Raw genomic sequence first — 17,620 nt, forward strand, 5'->3', positions numbered from 1 at the left:
AATTTTTAGGGGCAGACTAGTTAATGGTTATTCAGAAGACCTTGGTTCTATTCCCAGGTTTTGCAATTGATCTGCAGTGTGACTATGGGTAGTCGCTTCAGCTGTGTGTGTGTGTGTGTGTGTGTACACAAAAGATACATTAATACCTACCTAAACATTGTAAAGCAATTTTAGATCCTCTGAAAAGCGTAATGTATTATTACAATTTAGTTGTAGACTAAAGTAATTAATAATGTTATAAATGAAACTACCTGTAGAAATAATACAGTTATCTAAGACTGAAATTTGGTATAAGATGCTAAGACTCACAATGAAGGCTACAAAAGAATATGCTTCTGCAAAAAAAATTCAGGGATAAACCTGATGATGTTACCATATAGGGACAGAATAAATCTTTCACATGAGAAAATCCTGACTAGAGATAAATATAGATCTGGAGATTCCGGAAGGCGCAGTTTCAGACAACTGAGTGTCCAAATATTTTGTATTCCAGATCACACAATAATAGTTCCCCATCACATAATCAGTTATTTGCATATAATGCATAGTCATTTTATTTTTAATTGTACAACTAAAACTTCACATTTAAGCTGCAATTCACATCATCCTATTTTTCTAATAACTTCTACTTTTGAACAAAAAGTTATTTATAACACCAAGTTACTATTTCAAACATCCCTCACAAGCAAATATGATATAGAATCATATCCTTATTTTTTCTGTTCCCTGATCACATTTATTTCTAGATTAATTTTGTGTTTTTAACAGTGAGGAAATAACACTTTGACACGAAGCATGCAGCAGTCTGGTGCTCTGTGAATTGTCTCACATAATTCTGAAAATGGAACTCCATCTTAGCCTAGGGAAATCCTATTTTAGTTATGCGTTTTTCCTGAACTGAGACTACTGATCAGATTAAACAGTATTCTGCATCTGAATCAGAACTAGAAACTAGGACAAAACCAAATGCATTTTTATTTGTGACTCTTTTAGGATCTGAACCCAGGACTCCTAAATAAATCCAACTCTGAGTTCCTATCTCCCACCAATTTTGGATGATAGCAACAAGAGAAAAGAAACACTTTTCTAGACCCAGTCAACTAAGAATCTCAAGCACACAACATTAATTGCTTAAATTGTGAGTGGAAGAGAAAGAGGTATTAAAGAAAGCATTAAAAGAGAAAGTTAAAATGCCTACTAGTAAATTTGAAAAAAGATTAGTTTTATGCAAGCAAGATTATTTTAATCACATTTTTGTATCCTGTTAAATAATCTAAAATAGATTTTAGAGATACACCTCTACCCCGATATAATGCTGTCCTCGGGAGCCAAAAAATCTTACCGCGTTATAGGTGAAATCGCGTTATAAACTTGCTTTGATCCACCAGAGTGCGCAGCCCCGCCCGCCCGGAGCGCTGCTTTACCGCGTTATATCTGAATTCGTGTTATATTGAGTCCCGTTATATCGGGGTAAAGGTGTAATTTTTGCCCTCTAATATGCAGCATGCTTCACTCTGTAATTTGTAAAAATTAACCAGTGAGCTCTTTTTCCAAGGTGTAGATTGTCATATTCTGGAGAGCAGGCTCAAGCCTCATTAAAAATGAAACCGTAAGTGAATAGAAAATTAGAGAATACTGCATTAATTTGTAAATACCAATCAAGATATAAACCATATTTTACTAGTCCTATTCATATTTTGAGAATGTTTTGATATGAAACCTCGCAACTACAAAAATCCAAACACTAGTGAAGGTGGAATAATAAGATGTTATAAGTACTTGCTCTTCTGAATTTTAAGCAGCAGATTTCATGATCTACTGCTAAACTACATTTATTCTAAATGTAAACTACATTTATTGCAACAAGTGTGGAGGTTTTGCTTTTTCACAGTAGGCATATATAAGGCTGGAAATATTGGCCTTTATTCATGGAGGGTGCTAAAATTACCATTAGCCAATGAGCAAAGAAATGCTCAAAAACTGAGAAGGCAAGCTAAATCTGGACAAGTTAATGCTCAAATACCTTGGCTGCCTTCCAACTTCTTCTGTCTCTGTAAAAATCCAAACTCTGGATAGTAAGTTACACATTATTTCATCATATTTTATCACCTGCATGAATACACTGATCTCGTTCTGAACAATAGTGTCCAAACAAAAAGCTACACACAAAACAGAAAGTGGTAGAAAACCAGCAATTTCTCAGTCTGAGGGTCTGCTATAAGAAGTGAAAGACACTCTTGATTCCTAACTGTACAAAAAGTCCTTTTATAAAACCACTCTTCAAATAAACACACTTCTAAAAGATGACCAACAGCTGCGGGAGAAAGCAAAATATTACAGATTTGCTTGTTTACTGATCATGATTTCAAAAAGATACGTATATTCAGCCATATTGCTGGTGATACATCCCATTACATCCATATGTTAGACACAGTAATGTAACTTTTTTGGGTTATCAAATACCTCCTAAAAGTCCAAGGAGAAATGTTGCAACCTTATTTAACAAACATTATGTAACTATATAACAGAGTAAATTCTATCTTCGCTATTTAACACAAATTATATGCATTTCATAGAACGATAATTTTAGTTATCAAGTGAAGATACCAAACCTTCTTGATCAGGGTCCTTGAAATATAAAATAAAATATTCTAAAATACTACAATAAAGGAAAACAAAAACCATCTGCATACCATCCAGGGTCAGATTTACACTTACACTTACAGAACCAAGGAAAATAAGAGGCTTTCAATTTCAAATAAATGAAATTTATCTATAAAAAATAGATTGTATTCTATTTTAATAGCAGCCTTCCATCTCTTCTCTACCAAATGCCCACTCCTCTCTGATGGTATTTTTGACCTCTGCTCTGATGCTTCTTAACCTCTTGGCTCCACTTTAACAACATCCATGCTTCTTGCTACAATACAATGCCAAACCGGAATGCGTACATGCAGCAATGGAAAAGAGCAAGAAGGCAAGGCTACTTTGGAACAGAGTCAGTTAAAAAAATAACATACATCTTAAGACTGGGCATTTTGTAAAATGGTTTCAGAGAGCAATTTATAAACAAGGACTACTGTTCATAAGCAATGATTAAAAAACTCTGTGCAGTATAACCTTATCTTGATTAGGTTATACTTTTCTTCCTAAATAAAAAGCGTTTGGTGTCTCTCTTGCCAAGAGGTTCTCAGTGGTTTGATCTGTTTGTGAATGGTGGCAGTGAGGGATTATAAAGACCACACACTACAGAAAATGCATGACATCTTTTTTATTTTTCCAAGCTGTGTTTAATTATGGATACTGAAGACCAGGGGGTGGGCAAACCTTTTGGCCCAAGGGCCACATGTGGGAATAGAAATTGCATGGCGGGCCATGAATGCTCACAAAATTGGAGTTGGGGTGCGGGAGGGGGTGAGGGCTCTGGGGTGGGACCAGAAATGAGGAGTTCAGGGTGCGGGAGGGTCCTCTGGGATTGGGTGGGGGTTGGGGTGCGGGAATGGGGGGGAAGGCTCTGGCTGGGGGTGCGGGCTGGGGATGAGGGGACTGGGGTGCAGGAGGGTGCTCTGGACTGGAATCAAGGGATTCGGAAGACGGGAAGGGGATCAGGGCTGGGGCAGGGGCTTGGAGGGAAGGGCTCTGGGCGGCACTTAACTCAAGTGGCTCCCAGAAGCAGCGGCATTTTCCTCTCCGGCTCCTACACAGAGGCATGGCCATGTGGCTCTGCACGCTGCCCCGTCCATTGGTTCCCAGCCAATGGGAGCTGCAGGGGCTGCACTTGGAGTGGGGAAAGCATACAGAGCGGAGGCCCCTGGCTGCCCCTACGCATAGGAACCAGAAGGGGGCCATGCCGCTGCTTCCAGGAGCCGCGTGGAGTGGCCCCCGACCCTGCTCCCCGGCTGGAGCGGGGCAAGTCCCAGACCCTGCTCCCCAGCGGGAGCTCGAGGGCCGGATTAAAATGGCTTGCAGGCCAGATGTGGCCTGTGGGCCATAGTTTGCCCGCCCCTGCTAAAGACTCTACAGTTGCTGATCATGGACCTGAATAAATTGAGAATGAACTTCTTCAAGGTAATCATGAAAAAATGGATGAACTTATTTTAACCAAAAATGTAGCTATTCTGTTAGGCATACACAACGGCCTCTGGCTAAGCCCCATATTAATAACCTAAATACTATGTTAACCCCTCAGTTAAAGCACCTTAAAAATTGTTATACTCTATATTCTCACTAATCTGAAACAAAATTATCTACTGAATTTGAGAAAAATCTCATTATTTAGGTAAACAAACAAGCTCATACAGCTCAACACAAATAGTAAGATATTGTTTTAGAAGGCAATAAAGTAACCAGAAGACATATTAAATCATTTGCCAATTATACACTTTTAAAGGAAAGCAAAGTTCTCACCCATCCTTTGTTTGATCTGCTACTCCCGCCAACAGTTGCACTGTTTTAGGATTATAATTTGGGTCTGTGTATAGTCCTAGGTATCTCTGCACAAAATCTCCTGGTGTCATGTAATGCTCTCCATCTTTCTCAACAGTGGCATACTAGAGAAAAAGAGAGAAAACAAAATAACATAATTTGGATGATTAGGTTAGCGGTTACTGAATTGATACAATATTTTCTGTCTTATTATCTATCCCTTTCTTAATGATTCCCAACATTCTGTTTGCTTTGTTGACTGCTGCTGCACATTGAGTGGATATTTTCAGAGAACGATCCACAATGACTCCAACATCTCTTTCTTGAGTGTTAACAGCTAATTTAGACCCCATCATTTTGTATGTATAGTTGAGATTATGTTTTCCAACGTGCATTACTTTGCATTTATCAACATTGAATTTCATCTGCCATTTTGTTGCCCAGTCACCCAGTTTTGTGAGATCCCTTTGTAACTCTTCGCAGTCTGCTTTGGACTTAACTATTTGAATAGTTTTGTATTATCTGCAAATTTTGCCACCTCACTGTTTACCCATTTTTCAGGACACATTAACAAACTTGACATTATCCCTTTAATTATTATAATTCTAGAACTTCTTGAAGAAAAAAAGGAGAGGAAATGCCTGGTTTTTGGACCACAGTAACCTGAGGCAGAACATACCTAGTCTAGTCTCATCCCATCCCCTTGCAAAGGCAGGATGTAGAGCCTATTCCTACAGAAGCATTAGATATTAAAAAGTGATACTACACTTGCTCATGATATAACAGTTTTCAGACTTTTGGGTATTTGTGACCGCGGTCATAGTGGGGAGCTTGCTATGGTCACTCAATTAGGGTGAACTGCAAAGAATGGCGCAGCCAAACCCCAAAAAGCTGCGGGATATTCCAATACTTAGATTCACCAAACCAGCTTCTTTATTACCTTATTGGTTACTGAGAAGTCCAAACAACACAGTTCCCTTAAAATGATCCAGCCTCAGGCCTCCATCCACGGACCCACATCAAATATGATGAACATTTCTGTAAATCTTATTTCATCATTTGAAAGAAAAGGTTCTACCAATCCCAAAGGATCAGACACATTACCTCGCAGGTTAATGAATGTTTCAGATTCTACCCAAATACACACTACAGCCAATTCTTATTAACTAAATTAAAATTTATTTAAAAAACGAGAGAGAGAGAAGTACGGTAAAAAGATTAATATACGTACAGACATGAGTTCAATTCTTGAGGTTCAGATTCGTAGTAGAGACGGTGAGCTTTGTAGTTGCAAAGAGTTCCTTTAGAATTCAGTTCATAGGTCATAGTCCAATGTACAAATATCATATTCAGGGAGTACTAGAATAACTGGGATCTCAGTGTTGCAACTCAAACTTCCCCTGATGAAGCTTAAACAGATCCGAGATGACAGAATCATGACCCAAGGATCTTTTATAAAATTTCATGTCTTTTGACAAGTTAGAATTCCTCAGAGAACAAAAAGGTTATAGGATGACTTTGAAAGAGGTCCATCACGGGTACTTAGCTATACAAATTAACATAAGGCCATTTGCTGGTTCCTCCACCATTCACCGTACATTTCAAAGAGAGATGAATACTGAGATATCCCATGTTACAATTCATTTACATGACAGGATGTTCTTTTGACCTCTGAATTATCAAAATACAGCATAGACAGGGACTATTAATTACATTGTGCACCCTACTTATACATATGTAAATACACAAACATTAGCTCCTTACATGTCTTTTGAAGGTTGTTTATTTTTCAGGATGTTTAACCCTTTCTAGCCATGCGTCACACCCCCAACGTTAGTCTGGTGTGGAAGGGCAAAATTAGAGCTCCTGGATACACCTTAAGGATCTTCCAACATTGATATGAGCTGTGTTTACATTGAATTTTTTGTAAGGCCAAAGTATTGATGCTTGCTTTGGCCCCAGCCAAAAACTTAGCCCATACTTTGTGAAACACTTTAGTGATTCCAGGGTTTGGTCTATGTGTTAAATTAACATATCCATTAATGTTCTTCAGAGAGCCCTTACTCTGGTATTCAGCCCTGAAGGCTGTGAGGTGTTGTACCCCAGTTTTGCTTTGTGCACAGCAGTTCAAACTTGTCGTGGTTTTTCTGCTGTGGAAAGTTTTAGAAATATACCTATGCATTAGCTGTGAAGCCTCAAGATTGTTAGGCTTTTTAACACAAAGTGTGTTCTTGTTGAACCAAACAGCATAATCATAAAGGTTTCTATTATGTACCACTCTTAACACGTTCAAGAGCTTTTCCAAAAGACCATGCACATTGTACATTTTTACAGTTCTTTGTATCAGCAACAAATTAGTTACAACCATTAGCAATAACATTAACATCAGTTCTATCACGTGTACATTTACAATTATTTTTGTCATGCCAAGCCTTTGGTTTAGACAAATCATTCTTTAGGTCAGCTTGTTCAATATCCCTTTTGAATCTTTGTAGCTTTTTCTTGACCTCAGGTCTTCCTTAACATAGGCTTTCAGTTTAACCAATTCCTTGAGGTTTTGGTATTTTAGGGTTAACCTGTGGCTTTTATTTGCAAGGTTTAATCCTTCCTTTCCTCACTATCCACTAGGGTCAAAATCTGAACTCTTTTGTGTTACAGAATCCATTGGCTGGCTGGGTGCATCATCTTTGCTAATGGCTATGGGCAAGTCTTTCTCCTCCCCCCCCCCCCCCGTCAGTCTGGTAATTTGCATTAACACAGACCTTAGCTTGTTTACTAGTTTTCAAATCTTCAAGCTTTACCAATTCCAAGGCTGCACTCTGTCTTAAAGAGATACCATCAATTTTCACTAGCATGTTATACTCTTTTGTCTTTCCATTACCAAACTCTGCTTCCACATGTAATCAGATGTCAAGTCCACTAAGAGACTACAAGTCATATCCAAAATATCTGGAGACAAGAGTTTGCCTGCTCTCCCCTGCATCCTTGTAACCCAGTAACCAGATCTTTCCTCAGTACCTGAGTCACAGACTGCTTACTTAAAGAATCAACATGGAGACATTCATGTTCCAACAACATTGTCTCCCCAACAAGCTGGTTAAGCTTATAGGGCTGTTTAAATTCCCTAACAATTTTTATTGCATTTGAAATCTTTTCAAAGCTATCCACACTGGGCCTTTCTAAATCAAAGTCAGTGGATCTATATAACTCGGAAAGAATCTGGCAGTTTGGAACTGGAACAAGTCTCCCAAACAAATTGTTGCTTTCTCTATCCAGTGATTCATCCTGAGTTAACTCTATCAAATCAATTCCACACCCATCAGTTGCAGTGAACTGCTTGTTAAAACTACCCTGAAGATTTCTCTTCAGGAATCTTCCTAAGCAACAACCCATTAATTCACAGAAATTCTGCCCTTAGCCTTTTCACCTAGGGCTTGCTCTAAAGGAACATTTTCCTGAGCAACAACAGACTTTCTGGGTTTCACTTAAATCCAGAATCATCTCTGTCCCCTCAGAAAGATTTTCACAAAACGCCCTTTCAGGTAAACTGCTAGACTTCATAGTCACAAGATTAGAAGCATTCTCTTCCTTGTTACAAGTTTCCACACTGTAAACTCAGGCAAACATCCTTGCAAAACCTTCTTAAGATTCCCTTTCCATTTTAAAATAATGTTTGTGGGTAACAGTCAGATTACCTTCATGCTTTCCTTGTGCCCTGGCTATATCACCCTGATCAGACAAGGCTGTCATATCTTTACTCAGCAACATACTAGCAACAGGCAAAACAGAAGCACCAGAATCGCTTGGTCTCTGGGAGCGATTTATGACATTAACTGGATACAACCTAGTTACAATAGCATCACTAGCAGACACAAATTCAGGAACACTTCCTTCCTGGGCTTTAGTTGTATCCAGAATCAGCTCTGGGTCAACTGATAAATTTTCAACCATCATAGGCTGACAGGCTTCTACTGTCTGCTTTACAGACAGAAAAGAGCTGGAGAAACATTCCCCTTTAACAGACAAACAGCTTGGCATATCCTTTCTTTTGTCCCAGCACACATGGCTGTTCACAGACAATTGCTTGGAGATTGGGATAGCTCCCTTCATAGGCAAGTCGTTACCCCTCACAGACACAGAAATATTTCCTTCACTGTCACAATTCTCCACACTGGTAACAGGTAAGGTGTAGGGATACTCATGTTCCACTAATCTTGCCTTCCCAAACTGCTGATTAGACAAAGCTATCAGCTCAGAAGACTGCCTATGCTCATCTAAACTTTCTTTGCCTTTCCCTCCCTTATCATATAAACTACTGTTTTCTACAAATAGTGTCTTATTACACTGAGCTATTTTAAGCACATCAATTTTACCTGGGCCAGGCTTACTTTCCCAAGCTTTATTAGCCAACATTCCCATCACCCATAAAAAAATTACCCTTTTTCCCCTCAATTAGGGCTTTAACCTGATCACCAACTTTAATTTTCTCTAGAGAAACATCTTCCTGAGCCTTATCTAATGTTAGATTCACTTCTGAGATACCAGACAGACAAATAGGAATTTTTTCCACATATGCACTGCTTCTTTGCACAGATAAACAGCTATCTTCCTCATACAAACATTTGGAGAAACCTTCCATAGGCAAATCCTTGCCCCTAGTAGACACAGGTTCAGGATTATTTCTTTCCTGTGACTGGTTTATGTCATCAACTTGACTGAACAAAGTTTTAATATCATCCCCAATCAAAAGAGCCTTAGGCAATAACTTCTTTCCACCAGCTATAACTTCACGTTTAACACCATTCCATTCAAGATGGATTCTGGCTAAAGGCATACTTACAGTAAACTCATAGAGGATTACAATATTCATATTCTAATTTGGTAAATAATCATCTCCTTTGAAAAAATCTGTTTTAACAAGAGTAATGTTAGCTGTAATTTGCCCTGAACAGCTTTTATGATTGACCTTTACATTCTCTGCACAAGTTATGGGGTTACCTTCACCCGAGGTCACAGTAAAATTATTTACATAAAATGTGGCAGTGGTGGGGTAAATTTCTTTACACATACTCAACTGTTTAGAGTCAAACAACACACCAACACTGTTACAAACTGGATAGATTCTATCCCCGTCTTCACAGTTGAGAGGAGTTGGCTTTCCAGGATGACACAGTTCCTGTTGTTCCTTTATCCTCTTGAGGTGGAGCTTAAGTCTGTCCACTTCTGCCTTAGCTTCTAGTTCCTGCAATCAAATATATGCCATCCTTTGTTCATGTTCAAAACACAGGCACTCTCTTTCAGCAGCTTCTCCTTCCATATTAGCTATTTTTTGCTTTTGTACAAGTTCTAGCTGCAGGTTTCTCACTGCAAGCATTTTTGCTGGATCTGCTTCCTTATCACTGGCAATTAACAGATCTTCCAGTTCCTGCTCTGGGGCCTTTTGCTTAAAATACAACCCTCTCTGTAAGCACAATACTTCCAGGCATTTTCCGTCGGGCATCTTGATCATGGGTCGCTCACTGTAACTGATTTTTAACCCTTAAACTCTCCCAATATCAAAATTAAATTTTGACAAGTGTGTGGTTCTGATCCAAAAACCCGATTAACCTGTGGTAATGTGTATCCAAGAACGACTACGCCACTATGACCAGGATCCTAGTGGGGAGTTTGCTATGGTCACTCAATTAGGGTGAACTGCAAAGAATGGCGCAGCCAAACCCCAAAAAGCTGCGGGATATTCCAATATTTAGATTCGCCAAGCCAGCATACAAGACTTTCTTTATTATCGTATTGGTTACTCAGAAGTCCAAACAACACAGTTCCCTTAAAATGATCCAGCCTCAGGCCTCCCTCCACGGACCCACATCAAATATGATAAACATTTCTGTAAATCTTATTTCATCATATAAAAGAAAAGGTTCTACCAGTCCCAAAGGATCAGACACATTACCTCCCAGGTTAATGAATGCTTCAGATTCTACCCAAATACACACTACAGCCAATTCTTATTAACTAAACTAAAATTTATTTAAAAAACAAGAGAGAGAGAAGTACGGTAAAAAGATTAATATACATACAGACATGAGTTCAATTCTTGAGGTTCAGATTCGTAGTAGAGATGGTGAGCTTTGTAGTTGCAAAGAGTTCCTTTAGAATTCAGTTCATAGGTCATAGTCCAATGTACAAATATCATATTCAGGGAGTACTAGAATAACTGGGATCTCAGTGTTGCAACTCAAACTTCCCCTGATGAAGCTTAAGCAGATCCGAGATGACAGAATCACGACCCAAGGATCTTTTATAAAATTTCATGTCTTTTGACAAGTTGGAATTCCTCAGAGAACAAAAAGGTTATAGGATGACTTTGAAAGAGGTCCATCACGGGTACTTAGCTATACAAATTAACATAAGGCCATTTGCTTGTTCCTCCACCATTCACCGTACATTTCAAAGAGAGATGAATACTGAGATATCTCATCTTTACAATTCATTTACATGATAGGATGTTCTTTTGACCTTACTGTAAGCTGTGGTCCACATTTTTAGCCTTCAATGTTTCATAGCTTTTTGTACTGAAAATATATTTTTGTCTTGACCAACCATAACAGAAGTTATCAGAGAAGCTGGGGGTTTCAAAATCTGAGAAAGAGGAAGGCAAGGCTTTTGGCTCCAGAGAAAGTTTGGGACTGTGGGATAAGAAGAATAGTAGATGTATACTGCTGTTAAAATTATCAACAGTGACATGGTTAAAAGCTAACATTTAAATTTATCCCTTATAATTAAAAAAAACAAACTTTAAATGACTCCAAACCTATAATTATTATCTTCATCAATCGTCTCCTATTTGTTTGTTACATCTACTTGTGTCTTGTCTTAGACTGCAAAGTTTTGGGGCCAGGGACTGCATCTGTCTATGTATTTTACGAAAGCTAGCAAAATGGGCCCTTATTTTGACTGGGGCATGTGGGACTCACCATAAGACAAACAATAAACTGTTGTCTTATATTTAAGAATTAACACTCCACTAAAATAAACAGGATAGTTCAAACTTTATCAGAGCTATTGTTTCAGGGTTCCTGCATATTTGGCAAAGTCAGGCAAACATCCTTGCAACACCTTCTTAAGGTTCCCTTTCCATTTTAAAATAATAAAACCTTAGATTATGAAGCATGATTCCGCTGTAAGGAGTGCATTCCACAGTAAACTCTGCATATGCAAGATCACAGAACATACAGGGTACTGAAAATATCCACAATAGCAGCAGAATTCAGTTATAAAAGAGGAAGCACGCAGTCAAGGACACATGAAAGACAGTAAACATTTAAGCATATAATACTGTAAACATAATTATCCTATTTCTTTAAAAACGAATCAAACTATTTTTATTAAATTGTGAATTATTTTACAATAAATAATCTGTTTTGGAATTTATGTTTGATACAAATGAATGAACCATTATCTGACAGATAATTCTCAGCTCCATATGAGAAGGTCATGATAATTAGAAAGGCTGCTGGCAAAAAGCCAACATAATAAGGAGTGACAAAGTAAGTAAGCCTTTCACTTTTGGCATGTATTTATAAATTCAGAGTATCTGGCCCCAAGTGACCTTTCTGCGATGCAACCTATAAGGCAAGGATCTCTTAGCATGAAAAAAATAAAAGGTTTGACTAAACTCTGATATATATATTATTTTATATTTATCTATATTTTATTAAGAAGTTATTTAATTTACCCCAAAATTAAAATAAATTTACATTACATATTAAATTTTATACTAAAATTAAAAATAGATTCTTCAATTCCAAATTATTTCTTTGCAAAAGAGAATTCTTATCACACATAAAAAGGATAATTCAAAATTGAGCATTTGATTAATTTGAACATCTTGTTTTCTACCACCACAACATAACATGTCTAAGCTAAGAACAGTCTGTCTTTTTAACACACAGTTAGATGCCATCACACTGGTTTTCAGCCGAAATTAATATTTCCTCCAAACTTTATCCCTGACAGAAGAAAAAATTCACAGGTATCCCTCTCATCATTCTCATTAAATCAGGTGCAATAGATTTGAGAAAATGGACTTTTAATGGAAAAAACTGTACTGTGTTTTAAATAAATGGAAAAGGGTAGCATGTTCTTTTTTCCTCCTTACTGGTTCAGTTCCATTTTGGATTCAGCACACAGGGACTCATTCAACCGGATAGTTCCCACATTTAACTGCATCTCCTCTAGGGAAAAAAATGGAGGTTCACCAGGAGATTAGATAAACACTGTCCTAAAGAGACCTGTATCCCTCCTGCTCTCCATTTCAACTTCTCCTTTGTTTTGTTCCTTTATGCTTTTATACTCTAAAAATAAAAATTTTCTGCTAACACTTTAATAATTTAAACAATAAAATCTTACACCAAGCTTCACAAATTCTAATATGCACAGCATACACACTAATATATTCATGTGAATTGGATGGTAACATTTAGTAGAATGCATCACGTGAACAAGAGGAAGGATAAGGACACCCTGTACCACAGTGCAAGGTGAACATATGAACTCTCTTCCTCTTCATGATCCTCATCGTTACTTGTGTCTATTTTCAAGGGAAGCCAAATTTAGGCAGGAATGCATGCCCTTTAGCTGAACAACATGGAACAGACTTGCACCCTCAGCAAAGAGCACAACATATATGACCCATGAAATGTGTTGTAACACTAACAATATTTCTCAACAAAGTTATATTCTTTTCTGTCTGGAGGGTTTCTGTTGTGATAAAAAAAATATAAATTTATTTATAACCTACCAACATAGCATGAACAGGATTTCAAACTTGTGTAATTTGCCAAATTATCAAAAAGAAACAGGAGATTATCTCTTTCTATGACCATAACTTTTTCTTAATTTGGTGTACCTCTAAACAGGAGTACAATTTAAAATGTTTAAGTTCCTATAGCTTTTTTATTGCAAGTTTCAGCTATTCAAGAAAAGTAATATGGCAGCCATTATATCTTCATTTCTCATGTGCACAAAACAAGGTGGTTTGCATATCTGTTGTAGAACTTGTGGAATTAAGACTTTTTAAAAACAATAAACTACCAACGTGACAGTAAAATATTTAACTTCATATGGAGAATTTACAGATTTAGCATCACAGTAAGGATAAAAATACTACATACATGACTTAAATCAAGGGTTTCAAATAATTTACTTCACTTCAGCAACAAAAACTCCTACTTCAAAACACAACATAAGACAAGAATCACATATGCTCCGCATTATGCGAAGCATTCCAGTTGAACAGAATAAGATTACGCAAAAAGTTAAATATGCCAAATGTCAGAAAACAACCCAATCATGTTTCAAGTCTTGTATGACTTGCAAAATGTTTTTTGACGGTCTAACTACCAAAGTCCACAAGCCAATAAAAGAACTTTTAGATATCTGAGACTCATTTGTATTTCAATAAATTAATACTTAACTATTTTATTCTTTAAAACTAAATACTACACATCCCGTTTATGCTTTTATGCTGGGGAAAAATCTTTACAGGGTATATCTGATGTTAAAAAATTAGACAATCATTTGAATACAACATTGCAATTTTTAGCACCCACTCCTGTATTCAAATTAACCGTCTATGAAAAAATGTGATGGTTAGATATAACTAGTTCTCTCAGCCAAAAGGGTCTCTTGGCTGCTTATCACATCTGGGAACTTGATAATACAGCATCAAAGGTCACTGTCAAGGGTGACATAAAGGTGACTTGTGTTATTACTGTCTTATTTCCAGGGGAACTCCTTAATTTAAAATTACTTTCATTTCCTGTACTCTAGCTAAAGTATTTTACTTGAGAATTACTGAATGTAAGAGAAATATCATCTTTACATAGAAAGATATTTAAAATATTAAGGGACACAATCAAGGACCAAAGACACATTTGATCACATCAATCTTGTTACAAAATCTTACTTTCATAATTTTGTGTTTTCCTTTTAGAATTATCTTTCTGATGGCTTGAGGGAAATCAGAGAGGAAGGAAGAAAAAAAGTTTCCAGTAATTCAATATAAACATACCAATTTGGACACCCTTTATTAAGAAAGTGACATGATGTAAACAGACTAGTACACACACACACAAGTTGTAACCTTAAGTTATCCTTAAGGTAAGATCTACAGTATAAAACCACTTTCAAGGTAGAGCTTTTTATTATCTTGAAAAGTATAACTTAAAAAAATAATGAGGCTTAGGGTTTGGGGTTTTGTTTTTGTGCTGTAGAGGAAATGTTGTAACTATTTCAAAAATATTTGAAGGAAAGAAGTATTAAGCCATAACTTGTTTCAGTATCGGTTTACCTTAATGCCACTCAAACCTAAAAGGGCCTTTAGACATACAATATAAACAGTGTGAACTTTAAAGATCTTAGTGAGTGTGACATAAAATGTGTGTCATACATTTGACATACCAACTGCCCCGCATAGCAACCGCCCTCCATGGTAACCACTCTCCATAGCAACCGTCCCTCCCTAGCATCTCACAGCATATCAAGAGTTAGGCCTTGTCTACACTGCCACTTTACAGCTCTGAAACTTTCTCGCTCAGGGATGTGAAAAAACACCCCCCTGGGCAATGCAAGTTTCAGCACTGTAAAGTGGCAGTATAAACAGTGCACCAGCACTGGGGAGCCACGCTCCCAGCGGTGGTAGCTACTTGACTTGTGGGGGTGGTTTTTTACAGTAATGGGACAGCTCTCTCCCAGCGCTGGTGCCGCGACTACACAGCCACGTCAAAGCGCTGCCACGGCGGCACATTAACATTGGTAGTGAAGACATACCCTTAAAGAAAAAACTGTCAATCAAATAAATCAGTTTACCTGTAAAAATATGTTCCGTAGCTCATTGGGATCTGCTCTTTTGGTTGTTTGCACCTGTAAAGCCAAGAAAAGAAAGTTAATGCTTTACTAGCTGGGTAATTGACTTATAGTGTAGAGAATCCTCATGCAATCTATGCTGATAAGGGTAATAAATGTCAGCTCTCTTATCTAACTGATAAACAGAATCCCAAACATTAAAATCTAAGTTTTTATTGCTTAACTTTAAAAAAATTCAGGGAGTAGTGATAGCTGTCAAACTCAGTAACTCTTGTCTGAGAATAAGGGAGACATTGAAACAGGCTCAAATGTCAGAAGCAACAGTATTTCCAGTGCCCCAAATGGTAGAAATTGCCCTTAGCAGAAGGAGTTGCAGTAAATCACTAACACTTGTGAAGTGTCTCCACTTGCATTTATAATTGTCTTAGTTAACTTGAATTAAAACATGACCACACTCTAGTTTAGACAAGCAGTTGGGAAGACCTTGGGACGCTTAAAAGTTCAAGCACATGCACCAGCATCCAGGCTACACCTGTAGGCTAAAAACTCACTAAGCAAACACATTTTAACACCTTTGGCTTGACTATGTGCAACAGAACAACAAACACACACAACAAGAATCATCAATATTTTTCCAAGTGAGATACACTGTTCTGAGAACTCCCCCACCCCAACTGTGCTCCCCCAGCTGAAGACTGCTCTGCAGGCTCCTGCTGTAAAACTCCCATCTTCCCAAAGAGCTCCTCTATTCACCCTCAATACCCCCCAGAGGTGCTCTCACCCTCCACTGCCCACCACAGGACCCTTCCCCCAGGGCTGCTCCCTGCCCCCACCACAGGACCTTTCCATCCCGAGCTCCCTCCCATCCCCCAACCGCAGGACCCTTCCCCCCAAAGCTGGTTCCTTCCTTCCCACTACACGCCCCTGCCCCCGGGGTGGGGGCTGTCTCCCCTTCTCCTCCCCCGGGGTGGGGGGCGCTCTCCTCCCCCCCATTGCCCCCTTGCTGTTTGGGGGCCGCTGCCGGGTACCAGGCCCACAGAGGGGCGGCAGCAGCAGCCGTCGCCGCCAGCTCCCCGCCTGCCCGCATAGCCCCGAACTGGCGGCGAAGGGGCCGCCCGAAACACCCGGCTCCTTATGCAACAAGCGACGGAGGAGCAGAGTCACCTTGACCGCCATGCTGAGCGCGGGGAGGGGGAGGAGGAGCTGCCAGCCCGGCACTACCACCAGCCAGCCGCGCCGCCGCAGCCCGGCCCTATGCTAATGAGCCCCCCCCTGCCGGGACCCTGCGCCTACAGGCTGGGACAGGGGCCGTGGTGCTGGGCCCCGCCGGCGGCTGGCCAGGCAGCGGGCGCCCGCCTGAACCTTGTGGCCGCAGTAAGCGGTCCCCACGCAAGGAGGGTGGCCGGAGTGAGGCGGGGAGTGGGGGGCACCTCCCAGAGGAGGACACCGGTCTTGAGCGAGGCAAGAGTGCCAGCCCTGCGGTTGTGACCGCCTAGCGCCTGCCAGACAGGGCTGTGAGGAAGTTGACCTAGGTCAGATGCTGGTGGTCCGGGGGAAGGGGAAGGGGGGGTGCCAGCCTTTCCTACAAAGGCCTTGGTATGGATCTTGCCCAGTAATGCACAACCTCAAAATCTCTGTGTGACTCCTCTCCTCCCCTACCAGAGCTCTGGATCACCTTTTCTATAAAGTGACCACCCCAGGATGCCCCTCTGTTTATACCAATGTAGAAAGATTAGTTTCAGAGTAACAGCCGTGTTAGTCTGTATTTGCAAAAAGAAAAGGAGTACTTGTGGCACTTTAGAGACTAACCAATTTATCTGAGCATGAGCTTTCGTGAGCTACAGCTCACTTCATCCGATGAAGTGAGCTGTAGCTCACGAAAGCTCATGCTCAAATAAATTGGTTAGTCTCTAAGGTGCCACAAGTACTCCTTTTCTTTTTAGAAAGATTAGGGTAGTCTTGACCTCCTGACATCTGTTCATGACTCCCAGATTGAGAACTGCTCTAGGGGTCTGACTCTGTACTGCCTTACACCTTATACAGTCATTTACACCTAAGCAAGATACAGTGCAGAGGAAGCAAGGTCTACTAGGTAGAAAAGACTGACTGGGAGTCATATTCCTGGCTCTATCAGTGATTTAGCAAGTCACTAACCCCTATATATTTCATCTGTAAAATGAATATAACATTGCCCTCTCACAGAGGTGTTGCATAAATTATTTAATAATGTTTGTAAAGTACTTGAAGATCCTTATTAAAGGCACTATACAAATCACAGTATAAGTAGATCTAGTAAAAAAAACTTGAACTTTTGACAAAAACTGCCCAT

The 17,620-nt window shown here is 39.3% G+C and overlaps 1 protein-coding gene across 1 annotated transcript in view; it reads right to left on the bottom strand.

Annotated features, from left to right (window-relative positions):
- The window catches only part of SLC25A12 (solute carrier family 25 member 12), a 69,657-nt gene extending 52,945 nt beyond the window's left edge, over positions 1-16,712 (bottom strand). Inside the window, exons 1-3 of the mRNA XM_074967583.1 lie at positions 16,456-16,712; positions 15,295-15,348; positions 4,408-4,550 (exon numbers count right to left, since the gene is read on the bottom strand). Of these exons, the coding sequence (XP_074823684.1) occupies positions 4,408-4,550; positions 15,295-15,348; positions 16,456-16,467 (209 nt within the window). The 5' untranslated portion in view covers positions 16,468-16,712. The remainder of the gene's footprint in view (positions 1-4,407; positions 4,551-15,294; positions 15,349-16,455) is intronic.
- Between the last annotated feature and the right edge of the window lie 908 nt (positions 16,713-17,620).

Source organism: Natator depressus, chromosome 11 (genome assembly GCF_965152275.1).
Source record: "Natator depressus isolate rNatDep1 chromosome 11, rNatDep2.hap1, whole genome shotgun sequence".
NCBI lineage: Eukaryota > Metazoa > Chordata > Testudines > Cheloniidae > Natator > Natator depressus.